The 22,603-nt window shown below is 32.8% G+C and overlaps 3 protein-coding genes across 3 annotated transcripts; 1 reads left to right on the top strand and 2 right to left on the bottom strand.

Annotated features, from left to right (window-relative positions):
* The first annotated feature begins 4,989 nt into the window (after positions 1–4,989).
* On the top strand, positions 4,990–8,273 carry LOC123922436 (uncharacterized protein OsI_027940-like). The gene is made up of 6 exons (XM_045975172.1): positions 4,990–5,152; positions 6,079–6,265; positions 6,583–6,736; positions 6,831–6,865; positions 6,950–7,001; positions 7,937–8,273. The coding sequence occupies exons 1-6, from the start codon at positions 5,148–5,150 to the stop codon at positions 8,038–8,040; spliced, it is 537 nt and encodes a 178-aa protein (XP_045831128.1). The 5' UTR covers positions 4,990–5,147; the 3' UTR covers positions 8,041–8,273.
* Positions 8,274–9,382: 1,109 nt separating this feature from the next.
* LOC123922368 (sm-like protein LSM4) lies at positions 9,383–12,636 on the bottom strand. Its single transcript, XM_045975108.1, has 7 exons — positions 12,442–12,636; positions 12,154–12,195; positions 11,955–12,053; positions 11,765–11,842; positions 11,319–11,358; positions 10,452–10,613; positions 9,383–9,923 (listed from the first exon to the last, which is right to left on the bottom strand). Exons 1-7 carry the CDS (start codon positions 12,442–12,444, stop codon positions 9,901–9,903), a joined length of 447 nt encoding a protein of 148 aa, XP_045831064.1. The 5' UTR covers positions 12,445–12,636; the 3' UTR covers positions 9,383–9,900.
* A 1,953-nt stretch (positions 12,637–14,589) lies between these two features.
* Positions 14,590–22,066, bottom strand: LOC123922295 (DNA mismatch repair protein PMS1). The gene is made up of 11 exons (XM_045975041.1): positions 21,704–22,066; positions 21,286–21,609; positions 19,532–20,785; positions 18,844–19,112; positions 18,640–18,766; positions 18,308–18,376; positions 18,080–18,153; positions 17,670–17,735; positions 16,478–16,581; positions 15,109–15,296; positions 14,590–14,967 (listed from the first exon to the last, which is right to left on the bottom strand). Exons 1-11 carry the CDS (start codon positions 21,923–21,925, stop codon positions 14,845–14,847), a joined length of 2,820 nt encoding a protein of 939 aa, XP_045830997.1. The 5' UTR covers positions 21,926–22,066; the 3' UTR covers positions 14,590–14,844.
* Positions 22,067–22,603: the final 537 nt, after the last annotated feature.

Here is a 22,603-nt window from a genome sequence, read left to right as displayed (position 1 = left end):
GGGTAAAAATGGAATTGTAAGAATAAATTTAATGATTGTTTCTTATAAAAAGGACCAAATTTTTTTTCCAAATTGTTTCTTATAAAAAGGACCGGAGGGAGTATTTCATTTTTAGGCACGGTACTAATATATTTTATAGTTTCATTTTGTAATAAAACTTTTTTTTTGACAATCAAAAACTTAATTCATTTCATCTAACAATAAAAGAGTAATACAAGGAGGTAACAAATCGAAATTATAGCGGCTAGGCCAAGAAACGACCGCCCTAACAAGTGTGTGAGTAACCATGCTTACTTGTCGCTTGATAAACTTAACCACAAAGTTCAAATTTAAAGACATTACATTATCAATGTTACAAATAAAACTTTTATTTAAACTCTTCATTATGCGTACCTTGTACTTTATGTTGAGTTGTTTTATTTTAATATATTGAGTTTATTTTTTTTTTTGTTACAATATATTGGACTCATTGGTTGATTAGAAAAATCTAATATGTGATGAAACAATATCAAAAGTGGCGGCGCTATATTTGGTAATAATAAAAGGGTGTTGTTAACATGTGCATATAGGGCACATGTTAAGGTATCTTAATATAGAAAATTAACATTTAATGATACAAAAATTTAATGCTTAAAAAGTTAAAATTTAATGCTTCAACATTTAATACTTTCTATTTTTGTTTTCTTAACATGTGCCCTTGGTGCACATGTTAACATTCTCCATAATAAAAAATGGTGGGACTACTGCAGGTCGTAAGGAATGACCTCAGCATCTTTTTAAGACTCAGTAATTTGATACGAATTTTCAATGTCAAACAATGCTTCCTTTATTTCCTTATTCGTGAAAAAAATAATAATTTAGAGAACTAAGTGACTAACGTTCAAAAGAAAATTTTATAGGTAACCAAAAGAAATTTAGATGAATTAAAAATAAAAGTTGATATACTTAGAAGTACTTAAACTGTATTTAATTGTATATTTAGGTTTAATTCAATTGGTAGAAATATCATATAGATCGGATATATTAGTTATTCGATGAACTTTACAAGTAAAAATTTACTTATATATAATACTATGAGAGTATAACAGTTGTCAAAAAAATAGCATAAAGAGTATAACAATTGTCTGTGATTATTTTTTAAGAATTTTTTCATTAGAAATACTTTATAACAGGAGGAAATTAAAAAGGAAAATGTTAAAAGTTAGAGCATATGTTATGGATTCTACAAATATTACTTGTTTTCTTAGACAAACAATCTTTTACTTTTAAAAAAAAAATACTAAAATATATATAATTATCAATACAAATTTTTTATTTTTTGTACATTAACATGTGCCGTAAAAGTATATCCATAATGATGAGTATCTTTTCTTCAAGCATAGGTATTTTTATCGGAGGAAAACAAATTTGAGTATCTAATAAATCAAGATATTGAACTTAAGTTGCTAATGAGCTCTTCATATGATGAATTGTTTGAGAGAATCCGAGTTCGATTCTTGGTGGGAACAATTATTATTCAGACTTTACTTATATCGCGGCCATTTTTATTTTTTTTAAGGGTTTTTCACCACTAGTTGAATTTGGTTCGGGGTCAGTTCTGGCATCAAGTGGTCCCAGCCCCCTCCCAATCGCAGTTGCGAGGGATCGAACCGCAGTCCTCCCTACCAAGTTCAGCGTCAATCACCACTGAACCAACTAACGATTGGTATATCGCGGCCAAACTTTAGATTACTAGTGACCCATCCCGGATGCTAATGCACACCCACTTTTTTTTATGAAGATGTGCATTAGCAACATACACCTTAAGGTGTATTTAACTACTTTTTAGTTATCATTTGCTAACACACACCTACTAAAAATTAAGTAGGTGTATTATAGCAAATGCCTATAGGAGTTGCTAACGTACACCCACTCATTTTTAAGAAGGTGTGTGTTAGCAAGTTATAACTAAAAAGTAGTTAAATACACCCTAAGGTGCATGTTTCTAATGCACACCTTCTAAAAAATAAGTTGGTGTACGTTAGCAACTCCTATAGGCATTTGCTATAATACACCTACTTAATTTTTAGTAGGTGTGTGTTAGCAAGTTATAACTAAAAAGTAGTTAAATACACCCTAAGGTGCATGTTTCTAATGCACACCTTCTAAAAAATAAATTGGTGTACGTTAGCAACTCCTATAGGCATTTGCTATAATACACCTACTTAATTTTTAGTAGGTGTGTGTTAGCAAATGATAACTAAAAAGTAGTTAAATACACCTTAAGGTGTATGTTGCTAATGCACATCTTCATAAAAAACAGTGGGTGTGCATTAGCAACCCTATGTATATACATAGGAGTGCTAGCAACACACTCTAACACACTCTCTTCTATTGGTTAAAATTTATATGGGTCCCATAAAAGTTATATGGGTCCACATTTTTTTATGGGACCCATGTGAATTTCAACCAATAAAAGAGAGTGTGTTGGAGTGTGTTTGTTAAAGAGTGTGTTGCTAGCATTATTCATATATACAAATTGGGGGGACATATACTTAACCCATGCGTCCAAAACAATAAAATATACCAACTTCTAGTTAATCCTAAAGGACAAAATAGAAGTACTAGAAAAATGAGGCAAATGAACTGACCGCCAACACGGAAATGGTCCACGTACCCACTACTCCCTGCAGCAATGATGCTTTTTCAAGCAATACAGTCCGAAATCAATCAGTGATACAAATATTAAAATATCAATCCCTGACGAAACAAATCTTGTACTTCTTTCATTGTAACTCTAATACACGTTAATTTAAATTGTAACTTCTTACTCGTTGTGTTAATAGCAAATAAGATCGCATACCAAATCATCATGCCAAGTAAAAATTCAAAAGTCTCAAGTGAATTTGCCTACTTAGCTTCACTTTTTGTTTTAGCATCATCACCACTTGAATTATACAGTTCTAACAAAGCTAACCTTGATTTAATTGTTGTTTTATTACCACTTTTTACTCGACTCTCCCATCAAAGTATTACGCACAGACTTTAACACCTAAGAATTTTGGTATTTATTTATTTATTTTATTTTTTGCCATATATATATATATCCTAATTTTTGGGACCTAGAGCGGTCGTCCTTTTTGTCCTCCTCAAATACGCCCCTGTTCTCATGCATATTTTTAATGAATTTGTTTCTCTTTGCTGTTGAAAAAAATCCTAACAAACACCGAATACAAAGAGAAAAGTTGTGCCACTAATTAATTCCTCTCCATACCAACCAATAATAAATCGACTCATTCATGTTTTGATTAAGCGCACCTCTCTCTTACATTACGCACTACGTAGTTATATATTTTCCCATAAAACATCATCAATGATAGTAACAAGCATATACTCAAACGTGTAGAGTTCGTAGTCATTATTATTCATCCAACTAGTCACTTTTTGTATTTTTATTTATGTCGATTCGTATTGGAATGATACTATATGTTAATCTCCATTTCATTTATGATGTTTATGGTTCACATTCATTGGAAGTGTTCTACAAACAATCACTATTTTTCTTCTTCTTTATTATTATTATTATTATTATTGGGTACAAAACAATGACTACACCCAAACTTAAGTCGCATTCTAATCTAGCGTGCGTGGACCAGTTTATTTATAAGATTCGGTATGAAAACAAAGCATGTGGGAGCCCTCCAAATTAAGTTAACCATTATTTTGAGGGATTTGAATCTTTAAGTTGAGGCAAATAGTGTAACGTGGACAGTGACTGACCGATAATTTCAATTAGTGAAGACAAAATTATACCACAAATAAATATGTACATAAAAAATATACTTTAGTATAAGTGATAAAATAGTTAGATGAGTTAAGATGCACTGGACCACTATTATATTTCTCACGTGTTTTCTTGTTTTAAAGTTATTGTGTTTTATTTTTTACTTTTAAATTCAACGTTAACAAATACTAGTATATATTGTTTTGGATGAATAAAAAATATTCATATTATTTTAGGCTTAAATATAAGCAAACCTAAAAAATACATTTCATTCTATCTACTGATGTATATTTTAAATTTAAAGTACCCTTCAATTAATAGTTTTGCATTATGTCCCAGTTTAAAAATGTTAAGTCATACATTTTATATAAAATAAACAAGCTAACCACAGTCTTAGAAAGCTTTGCCTATATTATAAAAAATTAAGAAGGCTCTGCTTGTTATAAAAAAAAAACCTAGTAAGAGATAGATGAGACAACAAACATTTAGGCATTAGCATTAAAAAGACTACAAAGGTATTCCAGGCCGACTACAATACAAGTCATGAGCGATAGCGAAGCCGGATAGGCTTTTTTTATTTATGTTGAAAGCCCCAAAACTAGCTATCTTATAGCAGACAACTCACGCAAGCCTACTCAATGAATCTCATAGCATTTTCTCTTATCTAGCTATCGTGGTTCTTAAAAACCGCTCTTATTATGTTTTGCTTATTTAGATGAGAAAAATAAATAAAGAAACATACAATTCATTAATGTATTAATTCATCAAGCCGTGAGAACAAATTGTGATTTTTCTATTGATAAATTTAGAGAAGCGTATTTTTCTTAAAACTATACTGAAGGTAAAAGCAACTCTATAAACTAGGCTAGATTTCTAAAAACTCCAATTCAACATGACATGTGCTTTAAATTTGATCTTTTAAACTTAATTTCTGCCTCTGTTATTATTCGCAAACATGGTAACCGAATTTAGTTGAAGAGCACAATTTAATTTCGTTTGGTCAGAAGGACATAAACTGAGGATTTCTGAAAAATAAAATAAAAATTTGGATCTGAAAATCAAATTTCATAAAGAAATATTTTGAAAAAATAAATAAAAAGAATGTGTGGTGTATGAAGTAAAAAGGGTGGCGTAGTTAGCATTTATAAATCCTTAATAATGGAATGGGCCATGGATCACATAATCTTAGTTAGGAATGTTCTTCAATATATATAAAAAAAAAAAGAACATTCCAGAGACAACACAGGTTTTGTTTTGCATCATCATCATCATCAAAATCCGAAACGACGAGGTACAACCTTAAACTCAGAGTGGTGTTTCTACTGTCTTTGTCACTCAGTTACCGAAGAATCTAGGGTTTCACAGCTTCTTCTCTCAAACAAATATGAGGTAGTAATTTTACATAATTCATGTTTCTCGTTTCTTTTCACATTCATGTGTGTGATGCTGCATTATTCATCAATTTATGCAATAACATTTTCTGAGTAGTGCATGCAATTATTTTTCCCCTTAATATGATGTTTCACGTTTGATGTTTAGTTGTAAATTTGTAATGTTGTATTGGATGTTTGTTTCATATGGTTGAACAGAAAACAGTGTATTATTATTATTGTTGCATGTCTTGTATGATTCTTAAATCCTAATCCTGAATAGTTTAATTGCAATGGCTGTTTGTATAGATGAAATTAAGTGCATGTTTAGATTCGTGGTGAGTTTGTCATCGTGATTTTGCAAAAGCTACACTTTTGAGCTTCAACAAATCACGGCGGGCAACCTTGATGCCAAACACACTATGTTTGATTTAGCGGTGAGAAGATTTTGAGTGAATTGATTCCGACTAAAATTGAGTTGAAAGTAAAGTGATTTATGTTTGGATACATTCATGTAAAGTGAGTTGAACAATAAATTTGAGTATAAAAATCAATTATATAATCAAAAGCTACAATTTTTAGCTTCAAGTAGAATTAATTTTGGAGGCAAAGAGAAATCAAACATGTCAAAATCAATTTTGGCCTCTCTAGAAGTGGAATCAAACATACTTATATGCCTTCGGTGGTCCTATTTTCTAGTAGTGTCTATTCAAAGGTGCCCTTTACATAATTGAATGAATAGTTTTAGTTGGTTAAAGTTGTTCATTTTAAAATTAAAAATAGGCATGGTTGGTAGTACAAAAAAAATATGTCAACACAGTTTATGATAAAAGATTTGGTGGGTCGACTAGTTTCGTATCTGATTTTCAATTCCTTGAATGCATGTCAAAAACCTCCGTGTTCTATATGTTCCCCTCGTTATTTATTTATCGTATTGTGATGCAGTCGTCATCCAGAGATCAAGTGGGCGCAAAGGTTTGACAAGGTCTATATCACGGTTCAGTTGCCAGATTCCAAAAATGCAAAAGTGGACCTTACTCCTGATGGTGTTTTTACTTTTTCTGCCACTGCTGGTGCTGAAGGTCACCTGTATGAGCTCACGTTACCACTCTTTGACAAGGTTAATGTAGAGGTGAGAAGACATTACCAATTATTCGATAGCATTGGCACATTCACATAATTTTAAGAATGTTTATACTTCTTTTCCAATGAATTAAATAATGGCATTGTCTGATATATGCACGATGTTACGGGCATTATTTAACGGCCCTTACCTTCATATTCATATTCATTCTCATTTCTATAGTCTTTGTGCCTATGTTTATTGTTAATTGTTTAATATTTTTTCTATAACTAACGTTTTATGTTATGCTTCGTTTGCAGCGTATTTTTTTATTTCTTTGATATTTTTCAACGTGTTTCATTTATCAATCTCTGCTGCTGTTTCAGGAGAGCAAAATTAATGTAGGGGTGAGAGGCATATTCTGTGTAGTTCAGAAGGCAGAGAGTGAATGGTGGAAAAGGTTACTGAAAGCCGAAGGGAAGACTCCACATTATGTGAAGGTTGATTGGGATAAGTGGGTGGATGAAGATGAAGATGCTGGTATGTACACGTTTAAACCATACTGTTCTACTTAGTTTTCGATGTTATAAAGGGTGTTTTTATTTTATGCATTAACTGATTGCCTGTTTGTTAGGTGGTGATGTGGACTTGGGAGGGATGGATTTCTCGGTATGTAATGTGTTCATGTTATTATCAGTTTCAACCCCTCTATTTGAGTATAGTTGTTTATCCTAATTATTTTTTGTGCTGCAGCAATTTGGTGGTGATGATGCAGTGGGTGATGATTTTGATGACTTTGATGATGGTAAGTATGCCGCACAAGTTATGTTCATCAATTTGACAATTTTTGTGTCTTAAGTACCCGACTATTAAAACAAGGTTGATGGTACTTGCCTAAGTTGTCGGCTTGTGGCATGTACTTCTTGCATTTGTAGATCACATTGGGTGGTATATTGTTTAAAATACTCTTGGAAAAACTTTCATTAGTTTCCTGTTCCATCTTTCATGTCTTGCTGACACTATATCTAATGGTTTTAGGAGTAGCTATAAGTTATATTAATATTAATTTATTCTTGGTGGGAAATTAAATATTTAATTTCGGTTGATAAGATGGTTTTTAGTAGACATTGGGAGAGTTGAAGTTGACTGTAGGGCAACTATAAGCTAGAGTTTGTGGCTTTTCTAATGACTTAGAGAGTAGCTTATAAATAATTGAGCATGCCATTGAAACTTATTAAGTTATTCAATGTATACCTTATAATTGTAAGTCTTTTGGAAAAGAGAGACATACACTCAATAATTCAGTGCTTTTCTAGTGAAAACTTAGTAGCCTACGTAGGTTTGGTTATCTGCATGTGGCTGTTGGCTGCTTGATATCATATCTTACCCCACTCGGGTAGTGAAGTGGCTTCCACGTCAACCCCAGTTGCTTCATTCTGCCCCCCTTGAGTGATAGAATAGCTATAAGCCGTCCCACTGATCCTCACCTTGATGCATCATATAAACCTTTGAAGTGACTCTTGCAACTAATACCTCAAAAGCTACTTATAGTGCGATGCAGCAATGCATGGATTAAGTAATAGTACAAAACTTACAGTGATACTGCATCAAAAGTAAATTCTATCGAATATTCAGAATTGACATTTCTACTGTTGTTTATAGTGCCTCAAGTTGAAGTCTTCTGTAACTTATTTTCATATTGTTGGCCTAATTAAATATGTTTGCTTGCTAATTGTGTAGCACCAGACTTTTCAAATTCAAAGCCTGAAATACAAGATGGCAATGATAAGGAGGGAGAACAAGCTGGCAAAAGCGCCGTTGAGAATGCACCTTCAAGCACATAATATCATTGCAGTTCAAGATCTTATACTCGAAAAATGCGTTTAGACACTCAGTGAAATTTCAGTGTTACTGTACTATCAATTGGTAGCTGTTTAAGTAGAGATATCAATATTACTATTGTTGTGTCTCTAAACATTAGCTCTTATTATGTGTCAGCTCCTTCAATTTGAAAGTAGGATGTTGTACAATTGAGGTTTTTATTTATTGAAGGAAACGCGGTATCTGGATTTCTATATTTTTCGACCTTGCATTCGCCTTGAAAATAAACACGCTGTTGCTTCTGGTATTTTTCTTTAAAAGTAGATGACTGCTTCATTTTGAGAAGAGATATTGGTTGGATTGTTTTTGCCTATTGCTCAAATTCTCAATAATCAATATCTCTTTTATGTTTTGGATATTTCTCTTAATAGTGTGTAGAGTTAGATCATGTCTTCATCATACTACTTTCATCAAAGTTTGATGATAAACTACACTTTCATGGCTTTGTGTAAAATGAAGGACATGGTAGAGCCGATTTAGGATTGCTGGATATCCTGTTTGTTCTCAAAGAAAATTTGAAGTTATTTTTTTTCTCTCACATGTAAATGTTTTATAGAACAAATTTCAAAAACAAAATACAATTACAATTAAATAGACCCTCTAATTGTTTCATAGTTTAGTTGGTAACTACTACATTGATATTTCGCTTATATATGACTACTACATTGATATTTCGCTTATATACGGCGCTTTTGGTAACTACTACAAATATTTTTGGAGGGGTTGGAATTTGAATTTTGGATTTTTCACTAGGTAATTTGACAAGAACAAGAAAATAGACCCTATGATTTCCTCTTCTTTTTTTTGAGGCAATAATAGGTATTTTGAGAAAGAAAAAAAAGAAAAGGGAGAGCAATAATTTTTTTTTGCAAACAAGCAATAATAGTTATTTTCTATCCTTTTGCTCACATTATGAAGAAGGAAAGAAAGAAAAACAATGTTTTTTTAGTAGATAGACAAAATGACAATAGCTATTGAAAATTCTTACATGAATGGAGCTAGAATTTCGACATTTTCAATAGTGGGCTAAAATTTATAGACAAAGTGATTTACTATTATGCCCTTGAAAGAAAGTTAAGGAAAAAAGAAAAGAGAAAGGAAACATAAACTTGATTAATATAACTTGGACTTGCTGAAAAACTCTTAAATAAAAACGAAGAAGTCTCAATTTCCTTCCATTCTCTTTTAAACTTATGAACCAAATGATGAGTTATACTTAGTCCCCTCACATTCCAACAAATTAAACCATTAGCTAGCATTTTTCATTTAAAACATCAATCAAAATTTACACAATGACCAACTGAATGATTCTAATTCCAATAACGAGCTATAAAAACAAAAATGTTTTGGTTACTCAATTTTTGCTTAAATCCTAACCCCCTTAAAAATAAAATTTTATAAAAGAACAAAATATATACCATATCCTATAAACTAATGATTTCATGATTACTTCAGGCTGCAGTCTTCATCAAATCATCAGGCAAGTATCAAAATTCAACATGAGTCACATGACAACAATTTAAGGTTTGAGAGATACTTCGTATTTACTACTATTAAACAAAAGAACATGTTCTGGTACCGCCGGCATTGCTTTTCAGTGATGAAAAGGAATGCAGATAGCTAAGACATTAGAAAATGTAGCATAAAAACTTTGTTGAGGTCTATAATATCACCATTTTGGTGACTGTATAAGCAAAATAATTGGAAACCTATATTGCACAGGAATCATAAACAATAAATCTTCTGAGCGGGCACTAATGCCTCTAAAAGCAGCAACTGGCCCATTTGATGTAGTTAGTTCCATATCACACCTATTCAAAAAATCAACCTCTACCTCGCCCTGCACCTGGCACAAGAAGAACAAATGTTGGATATTGATATGATTCAATCACAACATCTACGATATATAGTAAGTTGGTTGCGAAGTAAAAATGAGGAAAGATATTGTTATGATCAAATCACAACATCTATGCTATATAGTAAGTTAAAAGTGCGGTAAAAATGAGGAAACTTCTGTTTAGGAGACATTGGGGAAGCAAAGCCACCTACTTCCCATGGAATTGGAGGTAACCATACGGAGTAATATCCACACATGTGTTATTAAAACATGAATTATATATTGGCAATTTAATTTCATAATTCGTTACTCATCTTTAATACAAGTTGAACTGCCACATTCCTCTTTTCATTAAACATCTGAACAAGAGTAAGATCAGAGTTCCTTCAATAATAATTTAGTATTTAAATTGAATTTTATTTTTTTGGCCCAACAGGAGATAATCTAGGTGAAAATAAAAGCACAACAGTAAACTCTTCCAGAGTAAATTTGAAACAAATTAATACGCACTTTGAAATGATACAAGGTATGATTTACCTCTGTTTCCACCAGGCTTTCCACCTGGACCAGCCCTTCCTCGGCCTCCTCCTTTAGCACCACCTTCTTCAAAGCCACGCCCAATTCCTTTTACTTGACGTCCAGGAGGACCATCCTCTCTACCTCTTCCTCTTCCACGTCCCACACCAGGTGGTTTGCGATCTGAAAAGGGTAACATTAATCAATAGCATTCTAGTTTAATGCAACTGAAAAAGACTACATGAGCAGCAATTCAACTTCATAACAATAATTCACAGTGATGAAATTGTTCCTTCATTTATTTGCTGATTCAGTAAAGTACAATCACGTTCAATGATGTAGGAGGATTTCTTCTGTATATTATTATTTTAGTTAGATTTAGTTTTATTATATTTTAGGTTGATTTCTTATTTTTATATTTCACCTAGGTTAGTTATTTTTATATTTTAGGTAGATTTGTAATTTTTATTTAGCTAGGTTTGTTATTTTTATTTTTACAATCTTTTAGAAGATTTGTTATTTTTATTTTTCACTACTATTTAAGCTAAATTATTGTAGTCTTGAAGGCAACTTTTGATTCAATAAAAATACAGAGATTTTTCTCAAGTTTGGTGGATTCCAAATTCTTCCTTCTGGTGGATTCCGGAAGTCTAGTGGATTCTAGATTAGTTACTTTTTCTGGTGGATTCCGGAAATCTGGTGGATTCCAGAGCTTTTATCTAATAGGATTAGCGCTTGCTTTTCCTTCACGCTTCCGTACTGCGTCATTCAAGAAGAACAAAACAAAATGTATCTTTGTTTCTCTTTTTGTTACTTCATTTTGCCCCTTTTAACAAAGCCAATTTAAAAACCAGTACGAATAAACAGCTTAATGTTGAAACAACTTACCAGTGCGACTCTTGGTTTCTTCCTGGACTTTGTCAATAACCTAAATCAATAGCCATCAAAGCTAGATTAGTGGACAAACACAAACAAGTCTAAGATCTTATGTTGTTCACTACATAGGGCCTATTTGGATTGAGTTATTTGACCTTATCTACTAGCACAAACATTTGTGAGACTGTTTGAAAGAGCTTATAAAAACATGACATGCCCGTAAACTGTTTTCGGCTTATTTTCATAAGTTTTGTAGAATAACTTATAAAATGCAGCTTATAGCTTACATATAAAACAGGTTCACCTCATTTTATCTTTTATTATAGAAATATATTTATACATACTTATATGATAAACACTTATGTCATAAGCACTTAATTAAACTGTTTATCCAAACAATGCTATAGTAATCAATCTATCTATTCACTTAAAGAGTAAAAAAAACCACGACTACGCACCTCATCAGGAACTCGAAGATACTTAATAGTATTCCCACGAATGTAGCATTCAGGCATACGCCAAAATCTATCTCCATCCTACATTGTCAAATTCAATAAAACAGTGTAAGTTATGACAAACAACAAATGACATAATCATAAAAGATTGATTCTATGAATGAAAACAAGAAGGGTTATAAAAAAACATTACTTTAGAAGTACAAATGACTTCTCGGAGATGAATGTTCATCCATGTATCACAATTAACCAAATGGCCGTTATAAGTCTCCCCATTTTTCAGTTCAACCAACTGTTACAACATGTCAGAAAACAAACAAAAGTTGAATTTTTTATATATATATTTATATAAATAAGGTAAAATAAAGTAAAAGGGTTTTCTCTTCACTCACCATTGGGTGGCCTTGAGCAGTCTTGAGAAGGGAAAGTGGCAGCTGCAAAGAAAGAGTGAATTGGTCAGAGAATGAGGGATAAAATTAACAGTGAATGGAACCCTAAACCTAACCCTAACCCTAACCCTAAACATATTGGTATGATTAAATTTAAAGGTGAAATGAATGTAATGAAATTGAATAACTCTCCTAACAAAAAAGAATGGAACTTGATGAGATATATCTAGGTATTCATTCATTCAACACAATCGGTGGAAGAAAGATAGACAGAGAGAAGTGGTAACTTACCATGTTGTGAATCGGTGGTTGTTACGTTTGTTTGTCGTTGAGGAGAGACCAATGATGAATGATTATGTTTGGGTTTATACTTCAGACTTCAGAGTGAGTTCAGAGTCAACGTTTTATTTTTTGTAAAAACACTTGAGATTCAATTCTGTCTTTTTGTAGATTCTATTTTTTGGCTTTTGTATCTTTTTTGTCCTTACTCCATTTTTAGGTACTTCCTCAGTATATATATCACTTTGCAAAAAAAATTTGTACCACAATACATGTCTGTTAATATTATCATTGAAGTAAATTCAAAAAAAAAAAAATTATCATTGAAGTATTTAATGTTATTCTTCTTATTATATTCTAAATTATTTATAACTCTTTCTTCTTTTAATTCTTTAATTTATTTTTTTCATACTATAAATGAAGGATAATTTTGTAAATCAACTCAAAATCTCTTTTTTTTCATACAACATTAATTATCTTTTTTAATATATGTAAAAGTGTCAAAGCGACGTATATTGTGGTATGGAGGAGTATATTTTTTGGGTCAGAAATTTTTCCTTAAAATAAGAGATGTGTGTCATGGTTCGAACTCCGGTCCTATATACTCCCTTCGTCCCAAAATAAATAACTTAATTTTGACTTAGTGTACTATTCATATTGTTGGATATAAATTTGGTATTTATCAATTAAATATAATTGGTGAGTCCAACATTTATTTGAAGATTATATTGTCAAAATAAACTTTCAAATTTTGTGTCGAGGTCTAATTATATCGAAGCAAAGGAGCGCCTCGAAGGCTTTGCGAGGCACATTTGGTTTTGGGTTTGTCAGGAACCTGTCGAAAGCACAGAATCGAGTCGAAGGGCAAGTTGGGCCAGACCCAAAAAAGAAACAACAACGGCCCAATAAGCATTGATGCGCGCGCTGAAGGAATGAAAGATGAAAGTGGAGAACGTGGGTCGACGTGACGAATCGAAGACCGTCCAGATGATCAAAGAGCAGTTACAACTTTGTCTTAGTATTTATAGTAGTTTTTCATTCAGAACAAGAGTCACAAAATTTTACATAAAACTTTCTCTGAAATTCTAAGTACTCAGCGTTCGAACGAAAGGAATACCTGAGAAGAAATGTATGTTTTGTGAACCATCTATTTGTAATTGTTTTACATTCAATGCAATTTACTTTCCAGCGATTTTCTTTAGTTTAATTTGAATACTTGTTTGAGAAACTGCTGTTTCGAGGCGATTCGAACTAACAAACGCCATTGAATCGACTTTTTTCACTCGAAAAGAAGATCGGATTATATATCTTCATTAGGCCTAACAAACAATTATATATCTCCATGTCCGTACAGTTGCAATTGCAGCATCATACGCCACTATGTATTATTCTTTTTTTGGAGATAGGATTTTTAAACCCGTCTTTTCCAATCTGGATGGAAACAGTCACTTGGAGTTGGACATTCTCAAAGAGATGGGGTCCCATGTAAAGTCTGCTACTTCTGATACTTCTGAGATTAGTGAAAAATTAGAGAAATTAGAAAATCGAATTTTTTCACTGGAAAAAAAAAGATAGGTTGAATTGGGCATTTTTATGTGACAGCCATATCCGTTCACTTGCCATTGTTGCATCCTATTCCACGATGTATCATTCACTTTATGGAGATAAGGGTTTTCAACCTACCTTTGAGCTCATCAAAAACATCAAGTTTCTTCTGCAGTTTTAAACTTGTATTTGAACAAGTTGTCTAGTCAATTGAACTCGAGTCAAGTCAATATTATTATGTTTTGGTTTACAATGAGTGAAAATCGAACTCATGACCTATTGCGTATTACCCAAACCCCTCACCACTAGACTAAACCTTGCGGCTTCGTATCAAGTCAATATTAAATTAGTGTTAATATTATTATTATTAACACACTCATCTAAAGACCCACATCTAGACTTTCAGGTAGACTTGAAAGTATATCTAGATTGATTGATTCAAACACCTCTAAAGTCGAGATAATTCAATTTCAAATGTATTAACTTAGATATTAACTCCAATTGTTCCATCTTCATTTTAAAGTCATTAGAACTAAAATTTGTTAGATTTGTAACCGTATTCATCCGATTATTTAGATGTATCACAACATTTCAAAGCAATAACATTGTTATTATGGTTAAAGACTTATTATAAGTCGCTCCTTTTTCTGATAACAAGTTTTGTTTTTTCACAAGACCATCATCAACATCATTTGGCTTTTTGGTGAAGGGTGCACAAAAAGAATTTGAGAATCAATGTCCATTGTTTTTAAACCAACATCATTTAGTGCAGCACATCATGCATGCTTATGTACATTGAATTTGTACAAAATAATTTACATGATCCCTTCCAATATAAAAATGAGGCTTGAAGCAAAAGTCCATAATTAATTACATCTCCATTGTTAGTTCTGATCTCTTGTGAATTTTTGTCAAGTCAACTAAATGGCGCATGGTCGGCCTGCCATGGGGACAATTCCACGGGGATTTCAGCTCCGCCAAATGATCAAGTATCTGAAACAATTAGAGTAAGCTAAAAACTCAGCCTGTAGGGGTGAGAATTTTAAAATTCAATTTCCTTACATTTAGTGTCTACTAAACCAGATAATTAGTAAAAGTATGTGTATCTTTAATCAGGGCAAGGGGCAATGCTACCTTCTGCATTTCATTTCTTCCAAGTGCATCACCAATCATAATTGATGATCGGCATGCTCGAGATGCCAACATTGCACGAACTCTTGGAGGGCAAAGTGAATCTGAGGAATCTTGTTTATAACTACCGATTATGGAACATTCCCCATGGCCATCACCATCAGATAGGGTTGAGATCAGCGCCTTAACATCTGTTTGGAGAAAAATGCTTATCATTAATCACTCAATACAATTTTTATTTCTTAATCATGATCTTCATTTCAATACATCATTCTATGCACAAGTAAGTCAGTGATTAAACAAAATCTCAAAAAAAATAGTTGAGACAAAAAAGGTCCCTTGCCAATGCCATTCACAAAATTCAAATATGCATATGTCAATCTTTAGATCCATGTTTCGGCCCAACGGTTTATTTGGAAAAACAAAATATTGGTACCATGGAATGGACAAAATCTCAATTCAAAGGACACTAGTACGAGCATCACCATGATTTCCAAACCGAAGCAAGCTAGCAACCACGGATCTTTAAGGAGGAGAGGCCTTAAGTTTAATCACAATGTGAGTGTCATATAACTTCCTAAAGGATAGCCATACAGAACACAGTGGACTTAATATCTAACATAAGTTAGTTGAGGATGTTAGCAATCCTTTAGTTGCTGTTTTTGTCTTCTGTTAGACCTCTTATAAGTGCATAAAAAAAATTCTAGATGATTGTGAAGATCGTTAATTGTCTTCTGTTAGACCTCTTATAAATAAATAATAAAGGAGGGGCCCTGGGCCAATGGGCTGGATTTATGTTGCAAGTTAATTATGTTAGCTGCAACTGTTTATGTTTGTAACTGTCTCATTCAAATAAATTGGGAAAAAGAAAAGAAATGGAGGTTAGGCGGTTATTTTTGGGACTGGTTTTAGGAGTCGATCAAGCTCTGTAATTCTCGGAAGGGAACCACTTTTTAACCTTGAAGTTTCATTTTCTTATCTCTAATTCTATTTCTGGTGTGTTACACTTCATGTAACATTACTGGCCCTCTGTTTTTGAAACATAATTTCTACTACTTCAGTGTATTAAATTTGTTGTTTGTCTTGTAATTTTATCAATAAAGATACCAGTTTCTATCATACTCTTGATACTAGCCTATGTGAATGACATCCAAAATCAACTAAAGCCATGTAAAGTCAGCTAGACTTTCTAGCTTGGCCTGAACCATCTTCCGAAATGAATGCAAAATTCGAAAACTAAAAAGAGTACCACGCACAGAGAATTACATATCCAATGCACACAGATGTTTTCCATTGACCAATCATGATTATATAACCCAACAGAGCACTTAAATTAACCACAGATAAAATCCAAAAAATTCAAAGATTCTACCTTCAATTCCAAACATAGTGTTTTTACTGTAGGGGACGGACTTTAATTTATAACGACATCCAGGTGGTGCAATTGGATCCTCTTCCAAAGCAAATCCATTCTTCCTGAAACATATATAATGCAAATGCATGTTACTAACTACTCTAGACCTTAATGATACGAAAAAGAACACAAAAAGCAAAGCACAAAATATTGCATCTAGAAAATTTAACTCAATTTCAATGATAACCTCCACAGAAAATAGTATCTTTCTGTAAGAGTGACTGAATCAACTATAATGACGTTTCCAACAACCTATTATAAATTATGCAAATGCTTTAATTTCCAACGTGCATGAGACAATTATAGTAAACACTGACACAACCATTGTTAAAGACATTAGTTTAAAGGAAACGACTAGTTGAACAATTTGGGGGCTCTCAAGTTCAAAGTTCAGATCACAACTTTGATTTTTGTTTCTACATGCGCTGGTCAGTCAAGCTTTGCCAACTTGACAATATATGGAAAAACGCATTCTCTTTTTTCAGCAGCCAGCACATCAAAATGCATCTTAAGATTAATGAGCCTCATACTTTCTGAATATGTTATATGAAATTAATTAGGTATTTGATGGTTTAAATATATAAAATCTTATGTCCGCATTTTCACGTAATTAGGATCCAAGTAATGATATAAAACATATAATAAATCCAATATACATATGCCTGATTTGTTTAAATATCATTGAATTAATATAAAATTATCTATTCATTATCAATTAATGCAGCACAAGTCCGCCATTGAATTGACTTTAGCATTGACACAATGCGGTGTCCTGAGCACAGGTGAGTTTTATGTAGTTGAGAAATTTGTGACTAGGTGTATTAGGAATTTTTTTTTAGGGTGACATTAGTTATTACCAAAAATGATCCTTAAATACACAAAGAAAGATAACCAATATGGTCATTTTTCAAAGCTGATCATCTGAGGCAACTCATTATAACAATCATACTAATTAAATGAGAAAGTGAATAAGAGATCATAGTGCAGCATCATTTCTGTTGCTGGCTATAGTAAACAAGAAATACAAACAGTCTGATTGATGATGAAGCATTGATATTAGAATCCTGCTAATGAAATCTAGTTTCTGACAATAACCCAAAGTAAGGAAAATCAACATATCGCCACATAATAAATATGGCTTTAGTTATACCTGATTATGTCCATATGAATTGAAGCAACTATTTCTTCCTCGGGGGATAACTCCAATCTTATTGGCCTACATAAGCAAATTTTATTAATAAAATTTAGATCGTGAACAAATAAAGAGAAGAAGAAAAAATTACTTTAAGTGTCATCTAAATATATCATCTGTTTACATTAAGCGATTGTTCTTTTACAATCAAAATAGTCTAAGCATCTCGTTCAAAAAAAATAGTCTAAGCATCCTTTGTAACTTGAGCTCAACAAGTCTTCTATCTTCACCACAAGTTCGCAGCAGAATAAGTAATTTCCATTTACAGAGTTACCAAGTTACTATTGACAGTTTCCTCAAGTTCGGAAGGGAAAAAAGGAATACTTATGTATGATGATCATAACAGAACAATGATGTAAAGTCCTCACCTGAGCAGAGGTTGTTGGTTTAATATGGTTGATTGGGACAGACACTCAAAATTGTATTTCTCGTCAGCAGCATGCTGAAAATAAATTACTCTCCATCATAAATTATTTTTAAATAAAAAAAAAATATATGAAATCACGCAAAAGAATGCATTTATATGGATTAATCATTCAAGGGGACAGTGGAAGAAACTCCAGAATCTGTAGTTCCAAGAAGATAGTGGAAGTTACCTGATCCACAATGAATAAATCTTGATCCAATTTACCAATGATAAATCCAAGATTGAATTGTCCAATCACCTATTATAACATAATATCAAAGTAATAAGCCAATAACACGACGTATTAAATATGATTTTAGTATGGTAGAGTAGATATGTGAATTTTGTATTCCAGAAACACTGATTTGGCTTTATGGTGAACAAAAAAAACTTAGAAAAGCCTAACAATTTAGTTGCACTTTCCCCAAATGCTAAAATAGCATTGAGTATTGACATGTGGAATACCGATCAGTACAGCGACATCCAATTTTATAAAAATGCAATAGGAATCATACTAATAACCTTCATTCTGCTGAAGTCTTCCTTCTTGAACAATCTTTCCAGTTCGGTGGCTGCTGCTGCCAAAACCCTTTCTTTCTGCTGTTCAATTTCTGGCTGTGAAAGCTCCAAAGTTGCAGCCGTATAATGACTAAAAATAATTATGAGAAAGAGTAAGCATATATATGATTTTCCTATTTTATAAAGAGACTACTGAAATAAAAAAACCTTTGGCCATTAGCTTTTCCATATCTGTATTTGCTGGATTGCATCAAAGAAAGTCTCTTATCTCTCCTACTCTTAAGGTCTTGAAAAGAAAATTGCATGTTGGAGAATATCTTCTGACCAGAAGACTTGGGAGAATCTAATCGTACAGGCGATGAACGAACTGGAGTGTCTGAGACCAAAACATGATCTGTAGTATGGATCAGATCGTCGCTAGATGGTGTAACTGATGCTGTATCAGCTAGATCTGTTTTATTCTCTTGATGTAGTTTCTGCAAAATATTATATGCAAATATGAAACTAAGATAAAGTGGCAATTTTTATTTTTCACCCCTTTATTTTTGGATAAAGAAGAAATTTTCTTGGAAAGAAAGAGGCAGTATAATAGAGAGGAGGATTGTTGTTCTCCTTTTGACAAAGCAATATAAAAATGCTCAATGAATATGAGGTAAAGACACTTATATAATTTTCTGCTTTAGTAACTGGTTATTTAATAAAAAATTTCAACTTAAATAATCTCAAACACATTTCAAAAAATGGCATTTTTAATGAAAGAATGTCAAATAATTCTATAAATCAATAGTTAGTACAATAGCATGCAAAATTGTGCTTCGAGAACTATAAGTGTAGATATATGAAATTTTAGAAATTCAAACCAATCTTTGGAATGCTTGACTGCAAACCAACATACCGTGTTAGGTTCTCTGTCAGTAAAGTCATCTTTATAAGATGGCGAATTTACACTGTTGTGGTAGACGCTATCAGGATTAAGTTGCTGCAAATTGTCAATCTCACTCAGCTTAGAAGTTTCATTAATTTGGTCCAAATGAAGATATGATCTTGTTGTTATCAAGTCATTTGTTTCTGTATTTGAAGTCTTCAATTTACATTGTGGAGCATGATTTCTAAGGACAGGCACTTCAGATAAGGCTGTAATGACGTCATCACGTTTTCTTTTACTCACAGCAACAAAGTTGTTAAGAGTTGACTGCACATGTCTTGATGAATCGGATGAATATTTATTAGAGGACACCCCACTCTCAATTGACCTTGACACCGGAGTAGCACTATGAGTAGATGCCGGCTGTCTTCCACTCTTATCACCCTTTAATGTTTTGTGCGCTCCGAGTGTGAACTTCTGTCCCATTAAACCCCCATCATTCTCATGAATCAACCCTTCTTCAACATCGTCATCATCAGACTCAGAAGCATTTTTAGAATCAGTAGTAGCGTGTTTATCCTTACGCTCGTTCTGAGATATACTTTTATTGTTGCGGTCAGTATGATTCTTATCCCGAGAAATACTACCAATTTTGCACTCAGTATAATGCTCTTCCTGAGCAACCGCATCATTCAGGGAGGATGGTTTTGTTACCATAGGAGACTTTTTATGAGAGGAACACAAATCAAAACGGTCTTCTTTTACGGAAGGCTGCATAAATTCATTGACAGCATAAGAGGCATTATCGGGGGAATAAATTTGTTGTAACCCCTCTCTCAAGGCTTGCAATAAGGAAGTTTCTTCAGAAAAGAATATTTTCCTCTTATCAGGAGTCACATTGACATCATATGCTTTCGTTGGAACTGTAAAATTCAAGATTGCAATGGGATATTGTTTAGAGTTTGCACTTCTATACAACTCATTCACAAGTTTACCGATTTTTGGCATATCTACTGGTCTACCGTTTATGAAAAAATACTGCCTATCTCCCAAATTCCTTCCATTACCCAATCCAGGTTTGGAAAGAAAACCCTCAACTTTGCAACTCTCAGATATACATAATGCCATGGGCTCCAAACAATTGAAAGTGTTCATGCCAAGCACTGTTATGACGTTATCTTTTAGAGAATCATTTCCTTGCGTTTTAAGTACCACAGACTTTACATTCTTGCCAGTCGTGTTGGTACAGCAAAATCGAACGCCTTTTGCTATAAGAGCATATGCCTGAACAGTATCCGACAGAACAAATACAACATATTAGCAAACTCATTTAAACGGGAATTAAAAAATGCAAGAATTCAGCTGAAAAAATAAAAATAAAGAAATTCCAAAAGAAATGGAAAAGGGTAAATAACTAAATATCCATATTAGTCCTTAAAATTGTACGATTGCAGCAACTTGTCTCCCACATTATCAATATGCAAAAATCATCACTGAAATAGTGATATGCTAATCAACTTTGTCCCTTTGTATGTAACCGATATCAATGCGTATCTGACATTATGCACTTAGTTTCAAATTAATCCCCGATAATACCAACTTAATGTCATATAGTCCTACAAATTTGATTAAATTTTTGTAATTTTTAGTTCATTTGGAATATCGATAACATGATGTACTAGATTGACACAATCATACAATTTGAAATACCAATTTAGGAATCTACTCTAATGGAAAAACATTCACAACAATGAAAAGATAGAAACACACACACAATCACTCACATTTAATAGAGAAACCAACTTGCCATATTCCTTGCGAATATTCCGCTTAAACTCTTTACTTCTTACAGGAAGACTGGAGAACAATTTTTTAACCGTAACAGTTGTCCCAATTTGTCGCGCAGTTTTCTTTTCGGCCACCAAAACACCAGAATGATTAAATGTCAAGTGCGTCGCAACCGGTTCATTCACCGTTCTCGTTTCAATTGTCAAGTCTCCCAAAGCACAAAGAGAACTCAGTGCCTCTCCTCTAAAACCAAAAGTAGTCAGAGACTGAAGATCATGAAATTCCGATAATTTCGACGTATGATGCTTCAGTGCAAGAACCTACAATAATGATAATAATCTCAAAACCCTAACACAACTTTATTAGATTTTTATGTTTCAGTGAGTGGTGAAAATAGTAGTATTGTAATAATACCTTGAAACTGTTTGGTGAAATGCCGCAACCATTATCGGTGACTTGAAACCATTCTTCGCCGAAGTCTTTAAGAGAGATTTCGATGCTGGTGGCGGAGGCGTCTAAGCTATTTTCGACAAGTTCTTTAACGGCGGAGGAGAGGTCGAGAATAACTTGACCGGAACAGATTCTGTGAACGATTCCTTTAGCGATAGGTTTGATGATTTGCGATTCAATCGGCATCGCTGCTTATTACAATAATCGATTAACTGAGAAAGTGAGAATCCACAAAGAAATTTGGGAAGAATACTTGCGAATTTTACCGCCAAAATTGGAGCGGGAACGAAACCCAATAAAGAGGAAAATAATTTTTTTTGAGGTGGTCGTTTGGGAATCTGGCTTTTTTTTTTTTTTGAACCAATGGGAATCTGGCTTTTATGAAAGTAAAAAAAATTATTTTAATCAGTTAAAATTATTTGGATTTAGATGATGTGATGAGATGATAAGAAAAATAAATTAATCAATAAATATAAGGACATTTAAAATTTGAATATTTTTTTTATTTACCAAAAAAAAAATTGAAATTTTTTTCTTCCTAATCCTTAAAAAAGTTAAGGGTTAAATAATTTAGTCCCTATAAATATTGAATTTTTGGTTTTAGTCCTATAAAAAAGAGATGTTAGCGTCCTGCAAAATTTTCTAGCATGGGGTTTTAGTCTCTATACTAAATTTTTGAATATTGTTTAAAAAAATTTGAATGATTTTTTGACATATTTTGAACATTATATAAACTTCGTATTCGTTATAGCGATATCACTAACTTGTACACCATGGATGGTTGTGCATGTTAGAATTGGCCTAGAATAGATTAAAATAAGTTCAATTTTACTTAGGCACTACTTGCCAAGGCCAATGCACTAA

The sequence above is a fragment of the Trifolium pratense genome, linkage group LG1 (genome assembly GCF_020283565.1).
Source record: "Trifolium pratense cultivar HEN17-A07 linkage group LG1, ARS_RC_1.1, whole genome shotgun sequence".
Classification (NCBI taxonomy): Eukaryota; Viridiplantae; Streptophyta; class Magnoliopsida; order Fabales; family Fabaceae; genus Trifolium; species Trifolium pratense.
The sequence above is the reverse complement of the archived record's forward strand: the minus strand, read 5'-3'. Positions and strand labels throughout refer to the sequence as shown.

Bases quoted from the DNA above. Each gene is read 5' to 3' on its own strand.
- LOC123922436 (XM_045975172.1), top strand. The intron at 6,266-6,582 runs GTGAGAAGACAT...CTGCTGTTTCAG, and splicing joins TTGACAAGGTTAATGTAGAG to GAGAGCAAAATTAATGTAGG. The intron at 7,002-7,936 runs GTAAGTATGCCG...CTAATTGTGTAG, and splicing joins TTTTGATGACTTTGATGATG to CACCAGACTTTTCAAATTCA.
- LOC123922368 (XM_045975108.1), bottom strand. The intron at 11,843-11,954 runs GTAATGTTTTTT...TTGACAATGTAG, and splicing joins AAGTCATTTGTACTTCTAAA to GATGGAGATAGATTTTGGCG. The intron at 10,614-11,318 runs GTAAGTTGTTTC...TACCCTTTTCAG, and splicing joins AGAAACCAAGAGTCGCACTG to ATCGCAAACCACCTGGTGTG.
- LOC123922295 (XM_045975041.1), bottom strand. From the start codon at position 21,925: ATGCCGATTGAATCGCAAATCATCAAACCTATCGCTAAAGGAATCGTT. The intron at 19,113-19,531 runs GTATGTTGGTTT...AATATTTTGCAG, and splicing joins CTGACAGAGAACCTAACACG to AAACTACATCAAGAGAATAA. The intron at 16,582-17,669 runs GTATAACTAAAG...TATATGTTTCAG, and splicing joins ATTCATATGGACATAATCAG to GAAGAATGGATTTGCTTTGG.